This window comes from Penicillium pulvis (assembly GCF_028828015.1).
Source record: "Penicillium pulvis strain IBT 33274 chromosome Unknown scaffold_8_segment0_segment0, whole genome shotgun sequence".
Classification (NCBI taxonomy): Eukaryota; Fungi; Ascomycota; class Eurotiomycetes; order Eurotiales; family Aspergillaceae; genus Penicillium; species Penicillium pulvis.
In genome coordinates, this window is record NW_026643080.1 from 5,472,497 (window position 1) to 5,497,383 (window position 24,887).

The 24,887-nt window shown below is 49.2% G+C and overlaps 7 protein-coding genes across 7 annotated transcripts; 4 read left to right on the forward strand and 3 right to left on the reverse strand.

Moving 5' to 3' along the window:
- Positions 1 to 651: 651 nt before the first annotated feature.
- On the forward strand, positions 652 to 3,935 carry N7503_011480 (transcription factor domain-containing protein; the record flags this gene model as incomplete). The annotated part of the gene is made up of 8 exons (XM_057071026.1): positions 652 to 768; positions 838 to 992; positions 1,103 to 1,316; positions 1,369 to 1,399; positions 1,462 to 1,958; positions 2,018 to 2,193; positions 2,246 to 2,788; positions 2,840 to 3,935. The coding sequence occupies 8 exons, from the start codon at positions 652 to 654 to the stop codon at positions 3,933 to 3,935; spliced, it is 2,829 nt and encodes a 942-aa protein (XP_056917637.1).
- A 480-nt stretch (positions 3,936 to 4,415) lies between these two features.
- On the reverse strand, positions 4,416 to 9,103 carry N7503_011481 (kinetochore-microtubule binding complex subunit SPC105; the record flags this gene model as incomplete). The annotated part of the gene is made up of 4 exons (XM_057071027.1): positions 4,416 to 5,170; positions 5,226 to 8,387; positions 8,443 to 8,797; positions 8,864 to 9,103. The coding sequence occupies 4 exons, from the start codon at positions 9,101 to 9,103 to the stop codon at positions 4,416 to 4,418; spliced, it is 4,512 nt and encodes a 1,503-aa protein (XP_056917638.1).
- A 369-nt stretch (positions 9,104 to 9,472) lies between these two features.
- On the forward strand, positions 9,473 to 10,409 carry N7503_011482 (40S ribosomal protein uS17; the record flags this gene model as incomplete). Its single annotated transcript, XM_057071028.1, has 3 exons — positions 9,473 to 9,650; positions 9,943 to 10,181; positions 10,341 to 10,409. The coding sequence occupies 3 exons, from the start codon at positions 9,473 to 9,475 to the stop codon at positions 10,407 to 10,409; spliced, it is 486 nt and encodes a 161-aa protein (XP_056917639.1).
- A 722-nt stretch (positions 10,410 to 11,131) lies between these two features.
- On the reverse strand, positions 11,132 to 13,135 carry N7503_011483 (uncharacterized protein; the record flags this gene model as incomplete). The annotated part of the gene is made up of 2 exons (XM_057071029.1): positions 11,132 to 12,634; positions 12,704 to 13,135. The coding sequence occupies 2 exons, from the start codon at positions 13,133 to 13,135 to the stop codon at positions 11,132 to 11,134; spliced, it is 1,935 nt and encodes a 644-aa protein (XP_056917640.1).
- A 1,008-nt stretch (positions 13,136 to 14,143) lies between these two features.
- Positions 14,144 to 16,273, forward strand: N7503_011484 (ENTH domain protein; the record flags this gene model as incomplete). Its single annotated transcript, XM_057071030.1, has 5 exons — positions 14,144 to 14,188; positions 14,252 to 14,489; positions 14,544 to 14,734; positions 14,792 to 14,903; positions 14,961 to 16,273. The coding sequence occupies 5 exons, from the start codon at positions 14,144 to 14,146 to the stop codon at positions 16,271 to 16,273; spliced, it is 1,899 nt and encodes a 632-aa protein (XP_056917641.1).
- Positions 16,274 to 17,582: 1,309 nt separating this feature from the next.
- Positions 17,583 to 19,751, forward strand: N7503_011485 (uncharacterized protein; the record flags this gene model as incomplete). The annotated part of the gene is made up of 4 exons (XM_057071031.1): positions 17,583 to 18,396; positions 18,461 to 18,783; positions 18,834 to 18,949; positions 19,007 to 19,751. The coding sequence occupies 4 exons, from the start codon at positions 17,583 to 17,585 to the stop codon at positions 19,749 to 19,751; spliced, it is 1,998 nt and encodes a 665-aa protein (XP_056917642.1).
- A 1,753-nt stretch (positions 19,752 to 21,504) lies between these two features.
- On the reverse strand, positions 21,505 to 22,506 carry N7503_011486 (acetate uptake transporter family protein; the record flags this gene model as incomplete). Its single annotated transcript, XM_057071032.1, has 3 exons — positions 21,505 to 21,825; positions 21,885 to 22,050; positions 22,106 to 22,506. 3 exons carry the CDS (start codon positions 22,504 to 22,506, stop codon positions 21,505 to 21,507), a joined length of 888 nt encoding a protein of 295 aa, XP_056917643.1.
- Between the last annotated feature and the right edge of the window lie 2,381 nt (positions 22,507 to 24,887).

A 24,887-nucleotide genomic window follows, 5' to 3' on the forward strand; every position in this document is an offset into this window, starting at 1 on the left:
GTCATTTGTCAGCGTCCCCCTGGGTGGCGCTTTTGAAGCTGGTGATAGCAACATGTAAGCTCAATAGATGGTCTCTGCTTTCCAAGGTTATCTGTACTGGTACTATTAGCTCCATGTCTCTTATCAACCTTCCCATTTCTATGCTCCAGAACCTGCTCCAGTTGCACATCATGAAGCCCTGGCGTGCAGGTCTACATGACCCGTGGACTACGTTGAACAAACATCCGGAAAGAATGTGGTTGGTCTTAAGCAGTTCCAGGTGACATATTTTATTTTCAGGGTCCTCATATGACAAAATACAAAATTTCTGCAAGAAGTATACCAAGAAGAAAAGCGAAGGGAGTACATTAAAAGTACAAGTAAACCCCACGTTATCAAGCAAAGGGTCAAGGTTCCACCCAAGTACCCCAGAGAACCCCAGCACACAAAAAAATCCCGCCCGGAATTCGGAGATGCCGAGACTCCGACCCAACGACATCTCCCACCATCAATCCATTCCTTTCGAATATCTAAGGGTCCAAGTGTTCGCGCTAAAAGCAGAAAAGCCTCCGCACAAATCAGCAGGGGCATCTGCTAATATACCAAAAAGCCAAACGGCCTTGGCATGACTCCCGCGGATGACACTCCGTTTTGGGGGAAATGCACAACGCAATGCGCCGGCCGGCTGGCATAAATCCCCGCGGTGCAATGAATGCCGACTCCACCAGAATGCCCAACAACCGTTCCACGTCCAACGGGGTGTCTGGTGCTCGGAGACGAAGCCAGAGGGTATGTTGCTCCTTGCCGGGGAGACCCGCGGTCTTTTTAGGTACGGCAATGCTAATTTTGGGGGGTCAGGCCTGTGATATGTGTTACCGGAAAAAGACCAAATGTGAGGTCGAAGGGCCTCAAATGGTCTGTCTCCAATGCATTCGACGTAAGACCAAGTGTGTATTTCCTTCGCAACAACAGCCGCAGCCACAGCCGCAAGAGAATGATAATGAAACGCAAAGGTATTTTCGCCACAACCCTATTTTATATTCGCGGCCTGCGTTTTTTTTTTTTTTTAATGATTAAAAATTATTTTTTGTTTCTCAAACAAGCTCAACTGACATCATTCTAGTAGTGATCAGTATGTTGAGTCCTTAAAAGATCGTTTGGAGAGGGTTGAAGCCTTACTGGTGGCGGCTGGTGTCTTGCACGAGAGCGATATTGGTCAAGATGCCCGTTCAGAGGACGAGGACGATGATCAGTATGAAGATGAAGATGAATATTGGGAGAATAATGACCGTCCAACTTCGTCTGGCCGTGTATCAGATCTCTCTGAAGTCTCAGAGGTTGCGCGCTTTTCTAGTGGTGGCGACTTCGCACTTACCCCCCCTCTTCAAGACCCATGAAAGTGAAGACTCTAGATACTTCGGTACGCATCCCCCTTCAAGCTGTGGCTGCATTGTTTTATATGCCGCTGACTACATATGCCAGGCCGCTGCAGTTCACTCTCTATTTTATCACGGAGTGGAATTGAGTGGATCAAGAACAAAACTGGGGATACCAGTTTCATGAGCATTGTATCTACTCGCTCAACCCATGATGATCCGTGGAACGAATGGCGTCCAGATGTTTTTCATGATCTATTTGCCTCTCGAGTCTATAAACCACTTCCGCCAAGATCCGAGGTGTTTTCTCTTATCAAGGACTTCTTTCGAACCGCAAATCGTTTATTCCCAATCTACCATGAAGCTTCGTTCATGAAGATGGTCGAATGGCAGTATACACAACAGACATGTGATGATGCTGCTCGATGGGCCAGTATCAACATCGTAATATGTTTGGCTTATGAGTACCGATTCTCCAATAGCCTGAAACCGGAGAAAGACCGAGAAAAGGCCCGCTTATACTTTAAGAATGCCATGTCTGTTTTCACAGAGCTGGCACTGCGGCGCACGGATCTATTAAGTGTGCAGGCTTTGATCAGTATGGTATGTTTTTTTAAATTATTTCCTCCGCCGCTCTATATCTGACGAGTTATCATTGAAAGGGCTTCTTTCTTCGGGGTAATTCTGGCACCCAATATGCACTACCATTCATGACGGCGGCAATGCGGTCATGCCAGAGAATGGGACTTCATCGGAATATTCCAAGACCAGATTTGAGCCCTGCCCAGCAAGAGCAAAGGCGACGTGTGTTCTGGGTGGCTTTTACGGTCGACCAAAGGTAATTGATTCATCCTGACTCATGCATATACGCTAACGCCTTCCCTGTTTAGCACATGCCTGAGGGCTGGAAATGCACCATCTCAACACCCTGATGATTTTGATGTTCCTCTCCCACAATTGACAGAAGATGATAATGACCCCGAAGTGGCCCCGAATATTCACTTTTTCTGCCAGCTTTGTCGCATGTGTCTTATCAAAAGTCGGATTTATTGCCGGCTGTACTCTGCCAAGTCCCTGCTCAAGGAGCCCGAGGAGATCTATGAAACCGTCAAAGAGCTCAGTGCTGAACTCGAGCTGTGGAAAAAAGACTATCCTTTCGCTGAAGTACCAAGGTTGAAGGGCGCCGAAAGTGACTTTTTGTTTGGCTTTGCCTCCGTTGGCCTCCACTTCGTCTACTATAATGCCTTGATCATGATTCATCGGATTCCCCTTCTTCTGAACTTCTTAATAACGCGTCGTGAGGGGGATTCGGAAGAGCTGGTGTCCCTCAGCAAAGCATCAGCCTCAAAATCAGCCGTCATTTGCGTGACAGCCGCACGAGATACTTTGAGACTGGTGAATAACATGCCTTGGGGTGACATCGCCTGGCTCTGGTCAGTACCTATATCTTCTTCGACTTTGCTGCATTCTAACATAACCCCCAGGTCTTTATTATACTATGTCTTCCTCTCAACAGCTACTATATTCTCCAATATTCTTCGAGATACTCGCAGTCCAGAGGTGAAGGAAGATCTTAAGTCTCTCAATATGGCAGCGACGTTCTTTGCAACCCTTGTATCTGGTGATGGCCCAGCAAGCTATGCAGGCTTCATGACTCAAATGAGTGCCACGTTGGAACGCATCGCAAGACTGGCTGTCGATAGAGACGAGAAACGGACTCGGAGCCTCGATGACGAAGACAACGAAGATCAACCCTCAGGAATAAGGAGACAACGCTCCCGAGCATCACACCCGAGACTGCGCCACCGAGCTCCAACCAATCGACCCTCCACCAACCTCAACCCAGCTGCTTATCAATTCCAAGCAACTGCTCCTTCCATTTCAAACTCATCAGACGCGAACCAATCAAACAAGTTAGATCTCAGTATTCCCGAAACCATCGAAGGTTTCCCGCCGGTTAATTCGTCCGGATACGTCGTCCCTATGAGTCCAGACGACACCAATGATTTCCGTACGACAACCAATCCCCACCACCAAACAACCTTTCCCGCTGGACTCGGTATACAAGATCTCAACAGACCAGGCACAGAACCGGCATTTGCAAACAACTATCCATCCTGGCAACTAGGACAAGATCACACCGCATCAACAGCAACATCCCCGCACGAAAACATCCAGAGTCCCTACTCCCAAGCCAGTAGCAACGGCACAGGAACCATGATCCCTGAATCATGGCAAGTTCCCTTAACAGCAGACTGGGAATTCGGTGAAAATCTATGGGCAGGCCTCTTTCGCTCCGAGAGCATAGGAAGTTCCATGCAGCAGCCCTCCATGCCAATCTACAACGCGGACTCTTTCCTAAATGGACCGTTGGATCCGGAGGCAGTGAACAATAACTTCGAGAACGATCCTACTGGCTTTATGGGCTATGGGACTCAGACTATGGGGTATAACTTTATGCCGACAGAATTGCAGGATCAAAGTCAGAGCCAAGGGCCTGGTCACTATCCAAATCAAAACCAAGGGGATCAGGATCCCGCTCAGTTTGGTTTTTCGAATGGGTTTATGGGTATGTTCTAGACTACCTGAATAATTACCTCCGCTGAGCAGAATATTCCCTCGTCATTGTGTCGACGACCCTTTTGCGAATCTGTAATATTCTTTTACAAAATGACGGAATGATGGAGCCGTGGCGCGTTGCTTTTGAGGGCTTGGAGCATGCATAGGGTGTAATATGAGCGACATGATTATGCATTTTTGGTATTTGGTTGAAATGGATTGGATGAATTAGACTTTGAAGTCAAATCCTAGAGCTCCTAAGGTACATTTGAATGGTGTTACTCTTGACGAACACCGTGCTTCAGAGATCTATGGAAGTACAATTCCGAAGAAGGGATATTCATTGAAATGGTAAATGCTCGCCATAGTCATCGGGGTAGTATAAAAAGGTATCCGGTACACATAAACTCCTTTGCCCCATACCTATTCCACTGATCATCAAGCGCCTTTAATAAACCGAGGTATCAAGAGAAAAGAAACAAAACACCCACTAAAATGATCTTAAAACACAGACCCTGTAAGCTTCTGGACCGCCTTGCACCAAACTCCGTTTCCAAGAGCTCCTGCCTCTCCACTGTCAAGCCCCTTGCCTAGAATACTTTGCATCTCCTTGTCTGGTAAACCGGCCTTGTTACCAGAGCCGAAGCCATAGACTTTGGTCGCAATAACATCCATGTCGAAATCCAAGCTTCCAATACTCTGCGAGTCATCCTTCAGGTTAACGCGCGTGCGCACAATGAAATCAACGTCAATCCGCTTAGCCCCGCCGTACTTTGCCGCGGCACCTTTGCTGCCTGGTGTAGATGGAATAGCGGCATTGCCGAGGAGTGTACAACGGGCGCGGAGAAAGAGGTTGCTTCTTGGATCGGAAAGGGTGAGACGCGTTACACCACAGAATTCCAGCATACGGGCCTCGTTTTCAAGGCCAAGAGTGCGGTCCCATGCGGTAGATATGAAGCGGAGAAGATGTTTCGGCGCAACATTAAATTGCTGCACCGTAGCTAGATGCTGCTGCATTGATTGCAGGACCAATGATGCGATGGGAGATATAGCCTTGTTCTTGGTAAAGATCAACTCAAGAGGGAGGTTAGCCTTCTCGGTGGTGGTTGAATTCTTGGTGGCGAATGCTCCGGGGTGGAACTTGATTTGTAGCTGGCTTCGGTATGACATAGTCAACATGGGATCACTAGATTCTGTCGGTGTTGATGCAGCGATGATAGACCATCCGGTCTGGCGCTCTATCTGGTGAACGGAAGCTATTTTCAGTCAGACAAGACTTCGATAAGCCATATTTCAGTGAACCAATCTTACCTTTAAGGTCACTGATATCTCGAGCACTCCACCCACGGCATTCTTCTTTAACTCGCTCGGCCTCCTGAAATTGAGCCATGTATTCTTCACGCATTTCTGTGCCAGCTTCAATCGACACAGTCTTCTCGTGAACCTCATTCTGCAGCTGCTGGAGTTCCCGTTTCTTGACTTCAATCTCGTCTTCAACGTTGGACAGCTTCTCACGTGCTTTCCGTAGCTCATCCTGGTCGCAGCTTTCCATCTCTTCCACCAATCGCTGTAGGCTGTTTGCTTCATCCTCTAGTAAGGCATTCTTCTCCACGAGCGAAGGTACGGTGCTTCCGAGAAGTTCTTCACGCTTGGACAACAATTCGTCATCGGCCTTCATATCATCGACATGGCGATGGAGACCTTGCATCAGACCCTCAAGAAGCTTCATGCGCCACTCATACCACGTGGCTTTACTGAGTAATCGTGCGTGGGTCTTGACATTTCGGAACTGATTGTCCATAATGACGCGAATGTCGGGAGGGGCTGTGACATACTCCTGGAAAAGAGGGGGATTCTCAGTGTAGGTTTCTGCTTCAATGGACCGAATCACCTGCCGACCTTCAGAGATATAAGACTTCAATTCACGACAGGAGTGCTGGTAAAGTTCAAGCATGGGGACTGTGCAGAATCCAGCGGCCACACAATCATCAAAGGTGATCGTGCCTGCCTTGGGAACGATCTCGCTCGATCTTCTGGACGACAGCCTCTTTTTAGCACTTCCAGGGGCAGTTGTGTGCCGTCTCTTTGTTGTCGTGAGTTCCATAAAATGAATATTAGTCATGTTTAAGAAATCTTGAAGTTGAATGGGTTCGAAGTCTGTGTTTTGACCTTGAGTCGAGACCTCTTCCTCTTCCGGTTGCTGAGGATCAGAAGCAATATGTAAGGCATCGACTCCCACTTTGATGGGAGTTGCTCCAGTCTTGGTGGGGGTTTGAAGCTCTGAAATTGAAGTAGGGGTAGTGCTGCCTTTAAGTGGCGAAGAGCTGCGAGCTCTCCGAATGGGAGACCGGATCGACCGGCGGTTTCTCTCATCGCTAGCTATTGGTGCTGGCAGCCTCACGCCTTTGACTGGACTGACCTCTCGGCCACGAAGTCTCTTGGGAGAGTTTTCCGTCTCCTCATCGTCCATATCAAGCTCGAGAGGACGTTTGCCTAGGATGCCAAGAGCCGCACCAACATGCAGACTCTTTCGGTTGCCCAGCTTGCTCTTCTTGGGGCTCATGCTTGAAATCATATCCCTTAGGTTGGAGGTCACATCGCCATCTCCATATTTAGATACAGGGATATGACCATCTTCCCTCATCTCTTCCTGCTCGCGATCTCGTTCTTCATCCTCTTGCATTTTCAATGGATCCTCAAAGCGCACGCCGCCTCGCGACGGCTGCTGGGGAGTAAATTGTGGGGTGCTTTCACCGAGCGAGGGACGCTCGTCTAGTATCGCAGCTACGCGAGGAGATCCAAGCCCCTCCTTATCGATCCCAAGCCCTGAGGAGCGACGGCCCTCTCGTGGTTGCAAGACGATACGAGGAGTTGACTGTCCAGTCGCCATATTCTGTTCAAATATGCTTTGGCGAAGAGATTTGCGTCTTTCCGCAGACTGCTGAAGTTCAGGCCGAAACAGTTTCTTCGGCGAAGCGCTTCGAAAGCTAACATTGGCGGACGGAGGGGTCTTGCCCGGTGTAGTAGGCTTTACCTGAGGCGTTGACTGTTTAGGAGGTGTCGATGGCTTATTTGATGGAGTGCGTTTTGCTGACTTTGGAGTCCCTGGCGTACTCGTTCCAGCTATAGAGCTACGTCGCGATGGTCGGGATCGAATACTTGCCAGACTAGGGCTACCACTCTCAGAGGCCACGGCGGCAACGTGTGAGAGGGGAGACTTTGCTGGAGATTTTACCGGTGATTGTCGAACATTCTCTTGGAAAGGAGAACTACCAAGTTGTCCTGACTCTGTCTCGAGTTCCATAAGCATCTTTGCTTGGTCCCTGTCTTGAGTTTGGAGCCCAGGCGGTAGAATACCACCAACAGCGCCTGTCATTTCCATTTCCATACCCCCATCAGAGTCATTGTCTTGCTCGGAGTCCATACGATCAGACTTTGGGGTGGATGAATTCTGCTGTTCAGGATCTTGTAGATTTTGAGATGGCCATCTATTCAAAAGACCACCAACAGCTGCAGTGAACTCCATGGTCATTTCTTCATCCTCATTGGTGTCATCTTCGTTGAATTGAGCAGGGGTTCCTTGCGCAATGCCTCCAACCATGGTAGTCATTTCCATTGTTTGATCGTCGTAGGTTGTTTCCTGGCCAAGGGATTTGCGAGGGGCGGCGCTTTGTCGACGACCATTGCCCAAAATGCGCCCAATAGCATTTGTAACATCCATGCTGAGTTCTTCATCTTGGTCTCCTTCTGACTCTGCATACTGTCCGCCGGACCCGGCCTTGGCCGGATCAACATTCTCCTGATCAAGCCGAGAGCTGATATCGTCCCAGTCGAAGCTTTGACCTTTTTTGATCCAAGGCTGGAAAGCACCTGTGATTTCTTCATCTGCAATTTCCATGGACATATCTCCATTTCCATCATCAAGAAGCTGCGTCCCGGCCTCTCTTGCAGCTTGGCGTAGTGCCTCGTTGAGTTTGGCACTAGAGCTAGAACTAGCGGTTGCGTCCGACTGCATGGTTGCTGCGGAGCGGGAAGTCATATCGTCCATACTCATGGCGGTACTCTCAGCGTCAAATCCATCATCGGACTCCGAGGAATGGTCATCGTCGTCCTCACCAGCCAAACTATGCGCCCCTGTATCTTCGCTTCCAGAGACCGAGCTTCCGCTAAAAGGACTTGAGGAAAGGCCTGCGCCACCTTCATCTTCCCTAGACGACATAGATTGACCTCTTATCAGTTCGAGGTCCTGTTGCCGAACTGGCGAGAAGCCAAATTCGGACTCCGCATCTCCATCGGGAGAAGAGGGAGCTACTTTTTCTGGAGAGGGCCGAGGGTGCTCGCCCTGGGCGCCGGCAATTGAAGAGGCACGCCTGGTCGAATTTGCAGCAGATGATGAGGTTGAGTCATCGGGAATTTCAACGACATTCCACGTATGGAGAGTAGCTTCAGGTGCGAACGATACACGGCGATTTGCTAGTAGAACAATTTTAGTATTTTCCCTCTACACGCTCGTAAGACCAGAACAAACCCATTGACTTCCGTCGCGCCTCGCGTTTCTCCAAAATGTTCTGGCGTTCACGTTCCTTGCGTTCCTTGTCGTCACGTTCTTTGGTTGCAGCCATTTCATCACGAATGGCCGATGTCGCATTAAAGGTATCAAAAGGGTTAGAGGTGTCATCGGCGTCTGAGACAGGAGGTTGAGATGGGGTCGCAAAATCAATCAAAAGGCCTTCTTGGTTTTGAGTATCGGCATTGGCTTTTTGGCTAGGTGCATCTCGAGCTGGGGTGCGACGGCGGGTTTCCTCGAAGGATGGGATATTGCGCACCGGTGAGACAGGTACAGTGGGCTTTAGAATGGATTTCAGGGGGAAAGAGGCCGTCGACTGAAAGAAATTTTAATCCATGTTATTCAATGCCAGAATAAGTGGGGAGGAATAGATTGTAGCTACCTTGCGACGATTGCCATTTGAATTCTGCAGAGCATCAAGACCACCAGGACCTAAACTCTTACTTCGGGACTTCTTGTCCCTCGTGATAGATTTGCTGTTGGCCCCGAATGGCGGCGCTGCGCCGATATCTGTTGTCGCATTTTCTTTATCCAGTCCAGACGTCATCTTAGATCGCGGCACATGAGCAATGGAGCGACGAGAGCGCGGGCGCGTGGCCGCAGAATCGGGTCGAGAGGACATGATGGCGGCACCCACGGAGTATCAAACAATCATCCAAGCATGGTTTAGTTAAAGGGCGTGGCGGGAGAGAGCTCAGATGAAGCCTGTCGCATTCCCCTCTTGATGTCCGTGTAGTCCAAACACGCCTAGGCGCGTTGTTTAACACGTGATTGTAAACAAAGCGGGTAGTGGATTATGTAAGATAGCTGATTATATAAGGATCAAGCCCTAACCCGCTATGAGCTAGTCCCGAATAGGGCTAGTGGCCACACACACAATAATCACCGCTCCAAACCTTTCGCCTTTAGCGAAACTTCCTGATTCTCGACGTCAAACCCGCCAATCTCTTCGACACCCGCTTCCTCCGTCGACAGGAAAACAACCGCAACCATGGCCACCGAGTTGAACGTCCAGTCCGAGCGCGCTTTCCAGAAGCAGCCTCACATCTTCTTGAACTCCAAGACCAAGGCCAAGTCCTCCAAGAAGGCTGACAAGACTCGCCGGTGGTACAAGGAGGTCGGTCTCGGTTTCCGCACCCCTCTGACCGCCATCGAGGGCAGCTACATCGGTATGCACGATTCACGAATTCATCAAACGGCACGAGATCTACGGGAATTTTGGTCTTTTTCGAGGATGGGAAGGGAAGCAAAGAACAGGGTGGAGCCAGGGCTACGGAAGCGTTGATTGCAATTGTGCGACAACGATTGAATGATGCGACGACATTGAGCTTGCTAGGAATAGCGACGATGCTATCGGTTTCCACGGAACATGCGCCTCCATACCTTGAAAAAAGACCAAAAACGCCTTGATGACCTACCAGCCGAGCCAGGGTCAAACCAACCACTAACAAATTCCTACAGACAAGAAGTGCCCCTTCACTGGTCTCGTCTCCATCCGTGGCCGTATCCTGACCGGCCGTGTCGTCTCCACCAAGATGCACCGTACCATTGTCATCCGCCGCGAGTACCTCCACTACGTCCCCAAGTACAACCGTTACGAGAAGCGCCACAAGAACCTCGCTGCCCACGTTTCCCCCGCTTTCCGTGTCGAGGAGGGTGACTGGGTCACCGTTGGCCAGTGCCGTCCCCTCTCCAAGACTGTACGTTTTGAACCCAAGAAAAGGAAAAAAGCACATGAATTGCTGCCACATGGCATTGGGTTCATGTTCAATATTTGAAACATGCAACTCTGTCGCCCTCGGCACCGGATGCGCTATACCTGCTTATCGTCTGAACTATATCTAACTTGCGTTCTCTAGGTCCGCTTCAACACTCTGCGTGTTCTGCCCCGCACTGGTAAGGCTGTCAAGTCTTTCGCCAAGTTCTAAGCGTTTGAAGAAACTGGGTGCTCGGAATGGACAATAACGGCGAAGGAAGCGGTTTGAACTGGATATAGAGGAATTTCTAGGACGGGGTCGGGATAGTTTACGAGTTTCAATGTCCCAGATACCTTGCTGAAGAATGTGTATCCACACAAAAAGCAAAAATATTTCATCGATCCTCCTGCCATGGAAACCCGTACACCCGTCCCAGGCGATAAAGATCATGGGGCGGGTCTGTTCTCGATACTGCATGTTTAATTTCTTCGAATTTCTGCTTTTTCAAGCTGTGATTTGATACACTAGGAGGAATCGATTTTTCCGTTTACTGCAAGTTTGGTGTCGTACGGCTAGAAATGTACAGTTCATTCTTGCTTCGATCGTAGTAACTGATTTCAACGACTGACCGGCAAGTAGTCACTCCAGGCGATATCACTTAATATCCAGTCATACCCTTTCTACCGTCAAACCTGGATGTGTGGATGTGGAATGTTCCATCACTGAAGGATAGTCGACGTGTCAACCTTACTGTGAGATGTCATGCGAGTGGGACAGATTTCAACCTCTTTGTATTGGTACATCTTTCACGTTTCTGGGCTATGTAATCGCACTTCACTTGTTCCTCTGCTTGACAATTTCTAACCTCGACAACATTTGTTCACTCATGGGTCCTTTTCAAGTATCATCATCTCAACTGTAGTATTTGCTAAATCTGTTTATCGTTCCCATTGTCAAGCATACCTGTCCAAGGGTGGCCAACTAGATTCCTTTTCAAAATCGAACGGAACAGGAGAAATGAGCATTGTCTCCTGTGTTCCCTGTGTTTGGTAGGAGTTATGGCTTGAGGGCGTACACAGTTGAACGTCTTGGAGCCCTCCTTCCTCAAGCGTCATTTCTTCTTCCTCAGATACCCGATGAGAATACCAGGGCTCATCATCATCATCGGGGGAATCCCGGGTCGAGAAAGGTGGACTAGGCGTGTCACGACGGCGGGCAAGAGCCTCTGGTGAAGCGGAACCGTTCTCTTCCTGTGGCTGTTCTTCGCTTTCAGAGCTGTGGTCCAGGTCAGTTCGTGAAGGCGCATATGTTGATGCGCCAGACTGTTCCTCCCCCTTGTAATAGAATCGATGATGAGTCCAAATTCCTTCGTTGGTCATTTCAATATCGTCCTCAATGTCCATCACATCATCAAATGGCTTGTACTCGGCGAGCTCAAAATTGAGATTGTCACCAAATCTCCTCATCCAGGCTACTTCAAACCTGTTTATGACGAGCGCTGTGTACTCAGCTGGTACTTTGAGAGACGTTGCCAGTCTTTCCAGGGTCAGGTAATGATTTGTAGTGTTCTTCAACCTCCGAGCGAGTTCACAATACAGATACATTCCACTGAATGTTCGGCTTCTAATCAGCTCCAGTTGGAGAAATTCTCTCATTTCCGTACATCCATTCGCGATCAATTCGAAATCTTTTATGGTGAACACGCATGCGATTGCAGCTTCAGGAATTTCACGCCAAATCAGGTACTCACCATATCCCTTCCACCTTTTCGTTTCAGTTTGGGTAAGCGGCACCAAAATGTTAGCTTTGACAACCATGGTCTCAAGCTTTGATGTATCAATTATGGCAATGATGGCTCCTTTTTGGTGGTGAAGAGCTCTGTGTACCGGCGAGAGCGGGAGTGTGAAAGTGGAAATGAAAGGCGACGATACTTTCGCCTTGGTAACATGATTTTTGAAGAATCCAAGATATTGCTCCTGGGTGAGTTGAGCCAGATCAATATTCGTCGAGTCATCTTTTGCGAAGAGGCCCGCACAATAGCCAGTCTCACAATTTATTCCTTGGGAATCAGCATTGGACCACCTGAACAAGAGAGGCGGTAAATCCTCTGCTGAACAAGCTCCAGGAAGATGCTCATTCTTGTAGAGGGTAGGTTCGTCGTGAGCGGGGGGTTCATATTCTTGAATAATCTCTGGCGAATGTGTTCCAGGCAAATATCCATTGCCAGGGATGGTGTCTAACTGCATAACGTCTGAAGACTGCTCTTTGTCTTCTGAGTAAACCCCTTCTTTGTGACACCAGAAACAAAGTTTGCCGTTGCTGGAGACAAGACTTTCTGTTCGTTGTCTGAATGCCATTTCAATAGGTTTATTCAGTGTTACAGCCTGGTTGTCACTGCTTTGTTGCACTGGTGACTGGGCAACCTGCTGGGTGGAGGTATTGATTGGATTTTGATCCTACAGAACGCATCATGATGTTAGCCAAGGCTTTAACAATCGTCATGAATTTTTTTTTTCTGTCCTTACCGACAGCAGAATCGACTCAAAATATGCTTTCAGGCTCTTATCGTTCTCACAGTCGAAGTTTTGGGACTTTGACTTATCAATGTTATCCCACGCTTTCTCTTGCAAATAGACCCCCAAAAAACTGGCAGTTGCTTTTATCTCGCTGATCCGCGTCTTCCATTCAGCATCATTTCGAAACTCGGTGTCAACATGGACATGGAACCACACAGGGTTTGATTCCAGCCGCATCCCAGACCACTGCGTGTGGAGTAGAGGATAAGGCAGATCTGTCTTAATGCCCAACTCGAGAAGATGCTCTCGAAAGATCTCTGAAAATACTCGACATAGGACCTGCTTCTCCCAAGAAAAGAATCTGTAAAGGCAGCATAATACTTGTCGTTTCGTCGTGTCCCACTGGATCCTGGGTCTCTTCGGGGTCGTGTTTTGCGCCATAATGAGATGTTTGAACGATATGATACTTGGGGGTCAGAGCAGGTTGAGGACTTGACAGGTGAGAAGAGAAGGTTGTATTGAGAGATATTGTAGGTGTAGGGGCAGTTAAGAAGGGAAAGTAATGGTGCAAAGAAGAGACTCGAAGGTAAAAGATCAAAACAGATAGCACAGTCTTGAGGGTTGGAGAAAGATAAAGCCCAGTTTCTTAGACGTGCTTCAGTTCATCAAGCAAAGATCAGTTTGAATTGTTGGAAAGTTGAAAATTTGATATTAATATTTCCACCCTGCCCAGGTGGGTTATTGGGGTATTCTTTAGGCTGAGTGGTGTGAAATTGGTCCAACTTTTGAAATTCCCTCAGTGTTGAGTGTGCCATTGTGGTCACTACTAAAGTCAAGTTTGGAAGTATATATTGTCTGGTGCTCAAGCTGCCAACCATTTTAACTAAGTCACCTCAGAAGACATTGAAATCCACATAATAACTCTCAAAATCAAATCAATCCCTACCAACCAATATAGGACGTCTTTAGTAAATATACTTCAACATAAACCATGTAGACTCACAATGAATACCCCGGAAGTACACATTACCGACGATCCTCGTGCTGTCCAATCACGCTATACCTGATTGGGCCGCAACGAACCACTGCAAGCTCCCGCCCACGTCTCTTTAACCCTTGGACTTCCAAGGCTACTCCCAACCCCCCTCATATCTTTAGCCTTACATCGCTACCCCCGCGTCGTGTGCGCCCTGCCGTGTTTACGATAACCCTGATAACCCTCTGCAAAGTGTCGTCATTCCTGCCCCAGGCTCCCGCGATGGCCCAATGAACCACCCCGTCGGCGATACCGGTGTTGATTGAGGATCCACACGGCTCCTTTCCAAGGCATTCATTTCTGAAGCGGGCCCTGCAGTTTCTCTTCGACAGCTTCCCCGGAATTATATCCTTTTAACACGCGCAATTGAAATTCCACTAAAAGAACGGCCACAAATCAGCACTCCGAGGACCATGACCGGCTTCGAGAAGTCCGTCAAAGGGGCCACCAAGCTCAAGGTGAGTGTTGCCGATCTACCCCACGCGGTTTATACGCATACTGAAACCTGTATTTTCAAATAGCTTGCGGCTCCAAAATCTAAATATGTCGAAACCATCCTGGTGGCGACCCATACTGGCGAGGCGGGTGTTGCGGAAGTTTTTCGAACACTTCAGCACCGACTTCGCGACTCAGCATGGACAATCGTGTTCAAAGCGTTGATCATCGTTCACCTCCTGATTCGCGAGGGCCAGCAAGATGTCGCGCTTGGCTTCCTTGCTGACAACCCCAAGAAGATTGCGCCCAGTAATTTCTCGGAAGGTGAGACTCACAAGCAATCAAGTATGGGATACAGTTCGTTGACAATATGTGCAGCACAATCGCAGGGGCGTAACATCCGGCGATACTCTGAATATCTCATCACCCGCGCAAAGGCGTTCGATGCCACGAAGACCGACTACGTGCGAAGCGGCCCAGGGCGTCTGAAGCGATTAAGTGTTGACAAGGGTCTTTTGCGGGAGACGGAATTTGTACAGAAGCAGATCAGGGCATTGCTGCGGTGTGATGTGGGTGAAATTCTGCGGGGTAGAGACTAATGTCCGTCAAACTAATGTGCCACATAGCTATTGACCGATGAGCCCGAGAACGAGATCAGCTTGACCGCATTTCGCCTTCTGACCCTCGACCTCCTGGTCCTATATTCAGTCATGAATGAGGGAACAATCAATGTCTTGGGTATGTTTCGCATGTCGAATTTCAAGTCTACCTAGAATTCTGACAGACCTTCAATAGAACATTACTTTGAGATGTCAAGGCCGGATAGTGAACGTGCTTTGTCCATTTACAAAACGTTCACCAAGCAGACAGAAGAGGTGGTCAGTTTTCTCGGAGTGGCAAGACACTTCCAGTCTGCCACCCGTTTGGAGATTCCCAAACTCAAGCATGCGTCTACCGACTTAGCCCGTCTCCTTGAAGATGATCTGAATGACCCAGACTTTGATCTCCGACGGAGAGAATATTTGTCTGGGAAGGGAATCAAGCAAGAAGGTCGTGCTCCGCCTGCAGCATCGGCCTTATCCGCTAGCAGTCAATCAAACACAGTTCCAAACCCACCCCAGCAACAGCAATTTGCGCAGCAACCTGTACAGCAAAAGCCGCCACCCACGGATTTGATTGATTTCTTCGACTCGATTGAACAGAATCAGCAGCCAATGGCTCAGCAAGTACCGGCGCAGTACCAGCAGACCGGGTTCCAACAACCTCAACAGACTGGATTCCAACAACCTCAACAGACTGGTTTCCAGCAACCTCAACAGCCTGGATTCCAGCAGCCTCAACAGCCTGGATTTCAGCAACCTCAACAGGCTTTCTACCCACAACAGACAGGGTTCCCGCAACAGCAGCAGCCGCAGCAGCCGCAGATGACAGGGTATGGTCAACAGAACCCGTATGGAGGCGTTCAGCAACAGACCACTGGCAATCCTTTCGGACAACCAGTAGCGCAGCCACTTCAATCGACACCGACCGGTGCTGGGTTCGGAGGCTATACGCCGCAACCGCAGTCTTATGGTTACCAGTCGCAACTGGCCCCGATCCCGCAGAATGAGATCCCCTCATATCAACAGCAGCCTATGCAGAATCAACCGCAGCTGCAGCCGCCATCCACACCAACAAACCCCTTCCGCCAGTCAATGTTGATTAACCAGAATACTGGTGGTGCCCCTCCCTCTGCTACCCCGCTGCAACGGCAGAACACCAATCCCTTTGCCAAGCGACTCTCCATGGCCGCACCCCAGTCTAACTTTGGTGCTGAACAAGTGCCCCAAGTCCCACCGATTCCTCAATCACAGTCACCACAGCCTCTTCAGCCACAGCGGACCGGCACTAATCCATTCGCTCGAGCCTCATCGGTCCCACCGGCTCAAAACACTGGGTTGCAACCGCTTCAGCCGAACCCCACGGGTAGTACAAATCCCTTCCGCCAGAGTCAATTCATTAATGAACAAACCGGACAAGGTTGGCATACGAGCGGGCAAAATGGTACGATGGGTGGATTGGAACAGCTGGAGACCGTGCCTATCTTCCCGCGACCGGGTATGACCTAGGCATGTCCCCAGTGGATATGGCCGATGAAGACAAAAGGGTTCCCCCTCCACATTACCTGTCTTTCTACTTTATTTATTTCTTGTTGTATTTTCAATTAATCCAACCCCCTGTCATATTGGCCCCCTTCCAATGCTCCACAAGAGCCAAAGCACCTAGGCGCAGGTCATTGCGCCCTGCAATTGAACCATAGCATACCAGGTGCTGAGCAATAGAGGATCACTTTTGCATAGAGAAGCAATGATATTCATAATTGGACAAATGTCGAGTTTCTGACTTACTATTACGTGATCTATGCCACACGCGTGGAAAGTCACTAGTGTAGCTGACCAAACATCGTATAACTATAGAGATGAATGACATCCCGGTGGGATACCGAATGGCTCAAAACCTTGATGATTATAGCACATGAAGGCGCCGGAGGCCGAAGTATAAAAGACAATCAATTCCTATTTCTAAATTTATCTTGTTGAAAAGAATACTTGAACCCACTTTAGGACTTGGAATTAGGTTTTCATGCGTATTTCGTAAAATTTCATAAAGCATTGGAGTACGAAGCCAACCTTTGGGTTCTGTTGTGGATCTACTGCTCCATCTTATTGGGCCTATAGATAGCGCATCCACCGGCAAGTGCCCCTTCGAGGAGTTAAGGCCGTACTGCAAATATTAGTGAGATGTCACCAAGTGCGTTGTGCAAGGAGCGTTTTTTTTTTTCCGACTGCAGTTCCACTTCTACTAGGCGAGCTCTTGCAGTAGCACGGAAAGCGAAAAAAAAGCACCGAAATTCATGAGAAGCGGCTATTGCAGGATCATCGGGATAAGACAATGTGGGTCATAACTGTCTCCAAAGTACCAAAAAAAGTGGGAACATTCAAGTTGGAGGCGTCAACCCTCTAGATTTACTCCTCTTGTAGCTTGTATCAATCTAGGTTGGCGAATAGACCTGGGGAATTCAGGTAAAGTTTTAGGGTTTGGAGGTACCCAAATTCTACTTTTTCCCCCGTCCTTTTTTTTTTTCTTCTTTTCTTCGTCTACACTGCAGCTTCGCACCAGTCCAGATCTCGCATTCATTCACAGCGGGTAACGGGGCGCAGCCTCGCATCCCACTAGCAGATAGCGGGACTCATGGTTTGTTCTTTTCGCTAGTATGATAGCCTCGAAGAAATACACTATCCCAAGACCGCCTGTTATACCCGAAAACAACTGGAGTTCTACCCCGCCAGTCCCCTGAGAGTGGGAGAGCTACTCTCGGCCCCTGCCTCACTTCTCTGTTGTACTCAATCCAACGTTGCCATTATCCAAGCTCGGATCATGGACTCCCAGGAATCCTTCCACGGCTACGAGCGATCCCTCCCCGTGCAGTCTCGGCCACCCCCGGCGCCATGGCCGGCGAGCGATCCGAACCCCCACATGGACCCTTATACTGTTGCTCCCCATCCCGCCACCATCGCCGCGGCAGAACTCCCCACCACATCTCCCATTACGCAACCCGCAGCGCCAGCACCAGCTCAAATATCTAAGACACTGCCTGTCTCGGCCACGAATACCATTAGTGACCACAATGCGTCCTCGAAGGTCCGTAAGCCTCGCAAGGCCGCCAACACGTCGGGGAAGTCAACGTTATTCTGGGTCAATACGGACTCGGAAACTGCGTCTGCGGGGACAAAAGAGGAGACATTGAAGCGCATTCGATCGCATGTTATGTCAGAGCATAATCGGAAGAAGCGATTGGAGAATACCAAGCGATACAAAGGCAAAACATTCAAGCACCTGCCCTTCCAACCACCAGAACAAATTCCGGGAGGCGTGGGACCGCCTCGGCCACTGGTACTCTCACCCGCAGTGTCGTCGTCTAACGCGAGCTCCAGTAGTAGTCGCAAGGTCTCGCAATCGTCGGAAGAAGACACGACCCAGGAATTGGTCTCTACAACACAAGCCATGGGCCATTACACGCCTGCCTCATCAGCAGAACCATGGGAGGAGATTGGGTTTGATGGGATTGTGGGTTATCAGAACGGATTGGGAGCACCACAAATCTGGAGTCCTTTGGGACAGGGAGCTCATGATCCGTTTAATACTGGACATACAAAGCTTACAGACCGCATGATGCGGCATCTTCAGAATTGTCAGTTGATGGCTCTGAAATACTATATTGATAACAGAAAGAGCAATTGCTAACATTCTCATAGTCCTCTGGGATTTGACGCAAGAGGCACATCCATTGCAAAGCCGGTATAAGCCTAAGCTGCAGGCGCATTGGGCCTCCTTGATCCAGCGGGACCCTGCTATTCTACACGCGACCATCTGCATGTCCACTTCTAATGCGGCAATGCAGAGAGGTGAATTGCCCCTTAGAGACCCGGATGCAAACGTATGGCGTCCTCCACTAGTAGTTGATACAATTCACCATCGCGGCGAGACTATTCGCCTAGTCAACGAGGGTTTATCAGACCCCGCCAGGGCCGGTAGTGATGAACTCATCGCCGCCGTCTCAACATTATTGACCATTGAGGTAAGTGCTCGCGGAAGTTGGTCAAATGAAAATAACTCACAAAGCTATAGATTGCCTCCGGCAACGCCGACTATATGAAGATTCATCTGGCCGGCTTGCGACAGATGATTGCATTGCGCAATAGCTTCGCGGATGTTGCCTCGGATATCCGCTTCCAGATTTCATGGTCAGTCATCGAGCTTCGCAATATCATGTATGATGGAGTTTACTAATAGGGGACCAGGACTGATATTCGAGTCGCTTGCATGAGAATGGAAAAACCCATATTTCCATTTGTCCGATCTGTGCGCCCGGAAGGGTTCACCCTCCTCCCACCCAGTGACGATGCAGGATTGACAGCGACCCGCCTATTTCCCCTAATCGAAATTCCCGGCATCTTCAGCGAAACCTTTGCCAGTATCATCTATGACCTACACGAGCTCTGCTGGTATGCGGAATGGGTCAAGAGTAACAACGGACACACGGAGTTCAGCGAAGAAGTCGAAGATTATTTCAACTTCGAGGTACTGTCTACAGAGTACTCCTTGCACCTAGACCGATACCTTTCGACCGGCGAAATCAAGGGTGACAACTCCATCGAAGGCTGCTGCCGGTTAGCTTGTCTATGTTTCCACAACAGCGCCATTTGGAGCTTCTACCCCATGATAGCTCCGCTACTCCCCATGCCCATCTTATGCCTTCGCGCCGCCCTGGAGGCGACCATCCCATCTGGACTGTTTGCGCTGTGTCGTGACCTGCTGATCTGGTTGCTTTTCATTGGTGCGTCATGCAGCCAAGTCATGCCTGCCGAGCGCACCTACTTCGTCACCGAGCTGGCGGCTGCTACCCGTCTATATGGCGTGACTTCCTGGCAAGAATGCCGGAATATCCTTCTTGGCTTTTTCTACACCGACCGTGTCCACCTGCCTATGCTGCGCCAGATATGGCAGGAGGTCCGGGTGCAGCAGGTGGAGTCAGCCGATGTGTGAACTGTATACCCGATGGATCCCGACTTTTACATTGTCTACACCGTATATAATATACCCCTAAAAGTACATAATAACCAACCCATTCTTCTCTGCAATTTGCCCGAAGGTTCCAAAGTCCACATTATCAGTAGCTAAAAAGTCTATATATTCAATGATATTTGGCCCGATCCCGTTAATGATGACAAGGAATGAAGCGGTAAGTCAGTGGATATGACAGCCAGGAGCTATCCATTGGGGACCTCCTAGACTCTGATAGGCGTACATACATCCCGTGTCCTTGGCTCCGCACCATATCCGAACAAAAACCGAAGCCTAAGAAAGCCCTGTTTGGATGCAGCGTCTTGGGAACACCAACCCTTTCCCAAACTCAATGATATCCAAAGAGCTCCTCAATTGATCTGAACGAACATAGTTGTAATGGATCCACCCAGACGAAGGCCTCGAACTGTATGTAAACCCTTGATCCACCCATGCCGAGCAAGCACCGAGTTTAAGCCGGGTGGATTTCGGCACAAACTCGGTGCCAATAAGGCGTTTCAGCTGTCACGAACGATAGAAATCCTGCCGCATCCTCTGCGGCATTTATTCTCTGCTGATTATTTATTTTATTTTATTTGACCCGTTTATCTCCTAGCAACGGATTTGTTCTTCTGAAATTCTTCTCACCTACGTATACATACCAAGCGTTCCCCTCCTTATCTCCTCAACTCTACTATGGAACTGCCGAACAAAAGTCGGCATTTCCGACCTGCCACACCCACCAACGGAAGACAAAGTTGCACTAAAGGGCAATTAAACGCCAGATGATTTGATTCAGACCAATCCTGACAGATTCAATAACCTACCAGCTCAAAGGAACACGAAATTCTCCACTCGCTGGCTTCTGACTTGTTCGCAAACACGGATGGCGTTTAGTTGGGGGGTATAGTATACTCCGGGCCGCGCTGAATCTCATATTAAGCGTTCTAGGGGAGGCCCTCGCTTGAATCTGGGGTTTGGCTTTTTTTCTCCTTCTTTGGTGAAGTTCTTGGTCCTTTGTTGGCACTGGCAATTGAATGCCTATATGCTCTGAGCCGTGGCATTCATTGCATTGGCGTTGATCTGATCAGCTTGGTCAGTCCATTGTGGATTGCGCTCAAGAAGGCACCGCAATGTTTTTGACTGAGGCTGCTTGATCTACTCATGTCAACTGGGACATTGACATGCATACGGTGCTCGGGGACAGCGCAAAGTCTGACTAACAGCTCCGCCTCAGCCAATGCAGTTGAACTTTATAACTACGACATCGAGCACACTTCAGGTACGTTACAAGGAACCAAAATCATTATGACATAAGGTGCATTATTAACTAACGAAAATACTAAAGGGAAACTGGAGAACCGAATATGATCCTCGATTATGTACCCCCCAACCGCCGAGAAACTGCAAGCTTCCCAGCAAAGTTACGAGGGTGATTTGTTCCACCACCGCTATCCAAGATCTAATGATCATACCGGACAGCAAAACGTGTGAACACATGTCACAATCAAGAAGGCATCATACATTTCCTCGCTCAAAACAAAGCATATCGACGATTCAATCAACGATCAAAGATCCCCGACCGAGAACCGGATTCCTCGCCACGCACAGGAATACAATACCATCTCAACTGCGACCAATTTGTGGCACAAAACGGGAGCGGGTATCAAAAACAAACATTACAAGCGCAACGCACTTCTCATACATCCCCTCTCTCCTAATGGAGTGAAGATATCTAAGCCATGTCCCGGTCGGTCTTGTCACGGCGGCTACGGCCAGTGGCAGACCAGGGGAAGTGGATGACGGGTAGGATGAAGAAGCTGTTGCTGTTGTCGGCGATACCAGCAAGAGCGTTGTACCAGGCGGCAAAAGCAGCCAGGAGACCGAACAAACCACCAGCCTTGGCGATCTTGGCGTTGGCGGCGGTACCTCCTCCCTGCAGGTAGGCAATACCGAGCAGGAGGAAGGTCAAGTCCAGGAAGAAGAAGAGTGAGAAGAAGGCAACAGTGGACTTCAGGGTGCAGAAGAGCAGGATAGTGGTGAAGATGAACCAACCCTGATGAATGTGTTAGTTTCCCTGATTCTTGCACATGAAAGGTGAAGCTAAAGACATACCATCAAGAACAGACCGAAGGAATAGTTGAAGTTCTCACTGCTCGCGCCACCCAAGCTCGATGCAATCTCGAACCCACCAGGGGTCAAGACGATAGCGAACGAGAGCCAGAAACCACCATACGAAGACAGAGCGGTAGCACCAAAGGTGTTACCAACAGCCATTTCCCTGCGAAAGCATTAGCGCATGCGACACCCGAGAACCCGATCGGACGAATACATACCACATGCCAGCCAGCAGCTGGACAAGACCACCATAACCGAAAGCCAAAGCGACAACAATGTTGGGCTCAGTGATATCAGCCGCACCCATGTTGATTGCGCTCAGCACAAAAGTGGTCAGGGCGAAAGCGCACAGGCCCAGAGGAGCAGGGTTACCGAACTTGCGGCCCTCAACGGGCTTGTACAGACCGGGCTGGAACTCACCACCGAAGGGACGGAGTTGAGCCTCAGCGGTGTTGACGTGAGCCAGGGGTCCATAACCGAAACGGGCAGCGGCGCGAGCGACGTCATGCTCGTGGGTGAGCTGAGGTTGAATGGGGGCGCTAGTCTCGGCGGAGTGCTGAGGCGCAATCTCGCCAACGTCCTTCTCAAGGGCACCGTTGTGGGTCGCGGGGGCAGACATGATGAATTAAATCACTTGGATATCTGAGAGATTTTTTTTTGCGTTTAGAATTTGTTTGGGGAGTTCACAAAAAAGGTGAGCTGACAGGTGGAGGGGAGTGAAGTATCCAGCTTCTGGAGAAAAAGTCCCGAGGTATAACACAGTTACACTGGGGTGAAGAAAGATGCAATCAAGGGCCAAACAGCACTGCTGCGCGTGAAAATGAAGATGAGAAGCAAGGGAAGGTTTTTGGGGAAGTGCAACCACAAGCTATTATAGCTTTTTCCCTAGCTTCTCAAGCTTCTCGGCTCGCGCTAAGACGCAATGCTCACAAGAACCATGAACACGCTCTACCGAAAAAAAAAAATCCAAAAAAGGATTTCGGGAGCCGTTGGGGACGAAAGGAAGAGTGAAAAAGTGGAGAATTGGAACTTACCCGCTAGCTCAGAAGCTGTTGTGTTTCAATAAATCGCAATGATGTGCAGCCCGCAGGAATGAGTCCCACCGCCAACAGAGGTTAATTGAAAAAGAAATGTGGAGCGATCAAGGGACGTGATGGTCAAGATGTTTGTGAAACCTCGAGAGAGAGAGAGGGGAAAGGAGAGCAAGTGAAGAGCAAGAGGTTCCAGACATATATGAATGCTGGTACTTTTTTTTTTTTTCTTGTCTATTTCTACGGGATTCAATCTACAAGGGAGCCGGGGTGTGTGCGCTCCAGTGGCCGAATCCGCATCAGTGGAGAAAAGATACGAATGACACTAACTGGACACGGAGTTAAGGATAGAGTAAGGAAGTTTTTGAGGGGGCCTACCAAAGGAAAAAGGTCAATGGATCCGGGGATTTGAGTGTCTATTGGCAGGATTTGCCTACTCCACACGCATCACAGACAGAGTTGGAATTTTTGATGTCACAGTCATGGTATTATGTTGTCTTGGATTCCCCACTTGGTAATTTTTCACTTCCGCCACACATCATTTGGAGTAAGTGGGTCCCTTTGCCCCAGGGTCTTCTCTTCTGCTGACCTCGGGCCCCAGGTACCATGGGTATGGTAATTTTGGATTGGCAATTGTGCTTCTCATTTATCAAGTCCCGGCAGCACGCGGATGCTCAAATTCCGGGGCAGCTCGAACGTGGCAAAAGAAATGCCAGGATTTTCTGGGGCAAAGGAACTACTTGATGATCTCTGGGTCCAGATCAGCCACAAACCCACTAATTTTCAATCATTTTTGTTAGTGAAACTGCCATCACAACAATTACTCATCGGTAGGTCATGCAATTGGAATAATCCAAACCCCAGGGTCCCAAGGTTTTGACTAATTTGCAGTCACAGTATGGAAGATCATCCGGCTAATATGCCACTGGTTAAAAGAACATTCCATGTCTTGGCGACCTAACACCAATGAAATTCCACCAATTCCCACGCCATTCCAAGTAATTCTGCCTGTGGGTTCAGCCGCTTTACTCTCCACTCAACACAATCTTCTGCCCCTTTTTTTTTTTTTCGAGTCGGGTCATACAAGCAAGACAGAAGCACGGTGCATAGTGGACCTATCATTGCATGAGACTAACATAAACTAACCAACCCTTCCGCTCACCGCGTGGGGTCACTAACACGTCTCGGCCACGGCCTGGTGAATCCTCATTAAACATCCCCTTGTGCTCGTTTCATGCGACACGGCAGACTTGGACAATGCATGTATCAAAGCTCACCGAGACCCCCTCAATAGACTTTTTGAGGCGCGTCGGCCGGCGCAATCAGAAGTACCGATCGTTTGCGCTAAACCATGACAGGCCATCTCCCCGGTCCACCCGCCATCCAGAACACGCGCTAGACAACCGGGTCTCCATACCCATGCATCTGATGGGTCTTTTCGCTTTAGTTTTTTTTTTTCTTCTTCGCTTGTGAGAAGCTATGAGCTGCAGACACGCATGTCAGTGGAACTTAGCTTTTGACACTCCACACCAGCTGAAAAGACCAAACTCAAATGCTTCTTACTGTACTTCAAGTGGAATTGCGGTCAACGTTACCTCGGAGACTCGGTTTTTGCCGACAATCATTATAGTGGGTTGTCTCGGTTTCGGACTCGGCCCGTGTTGGGTCCCATTTTGACCTCTGACGGCTCGTGTATCAAATCGATTCACCACGAGAGACTGGTCGACGGTTACGGTAAGGGATTTTTTTCGTGATACTTGGCGAAGTTCGTGGCTGCGGGTACTCCGCAGCATCGCAATCTTGCAGAGGTCTCCTCATCCCGTGCTAAGGGGCCAGTGCAGATTCGGTCCCCATCCAACGCAGGTAATCTTAATAGATCCCGTGCAGTAATAATAGTACAACGTACAGCTTGTCCTGCATGAATTGCGATTGGGTGACTGGGCCGTCTTCCTGCATGGTCGATCCAGGG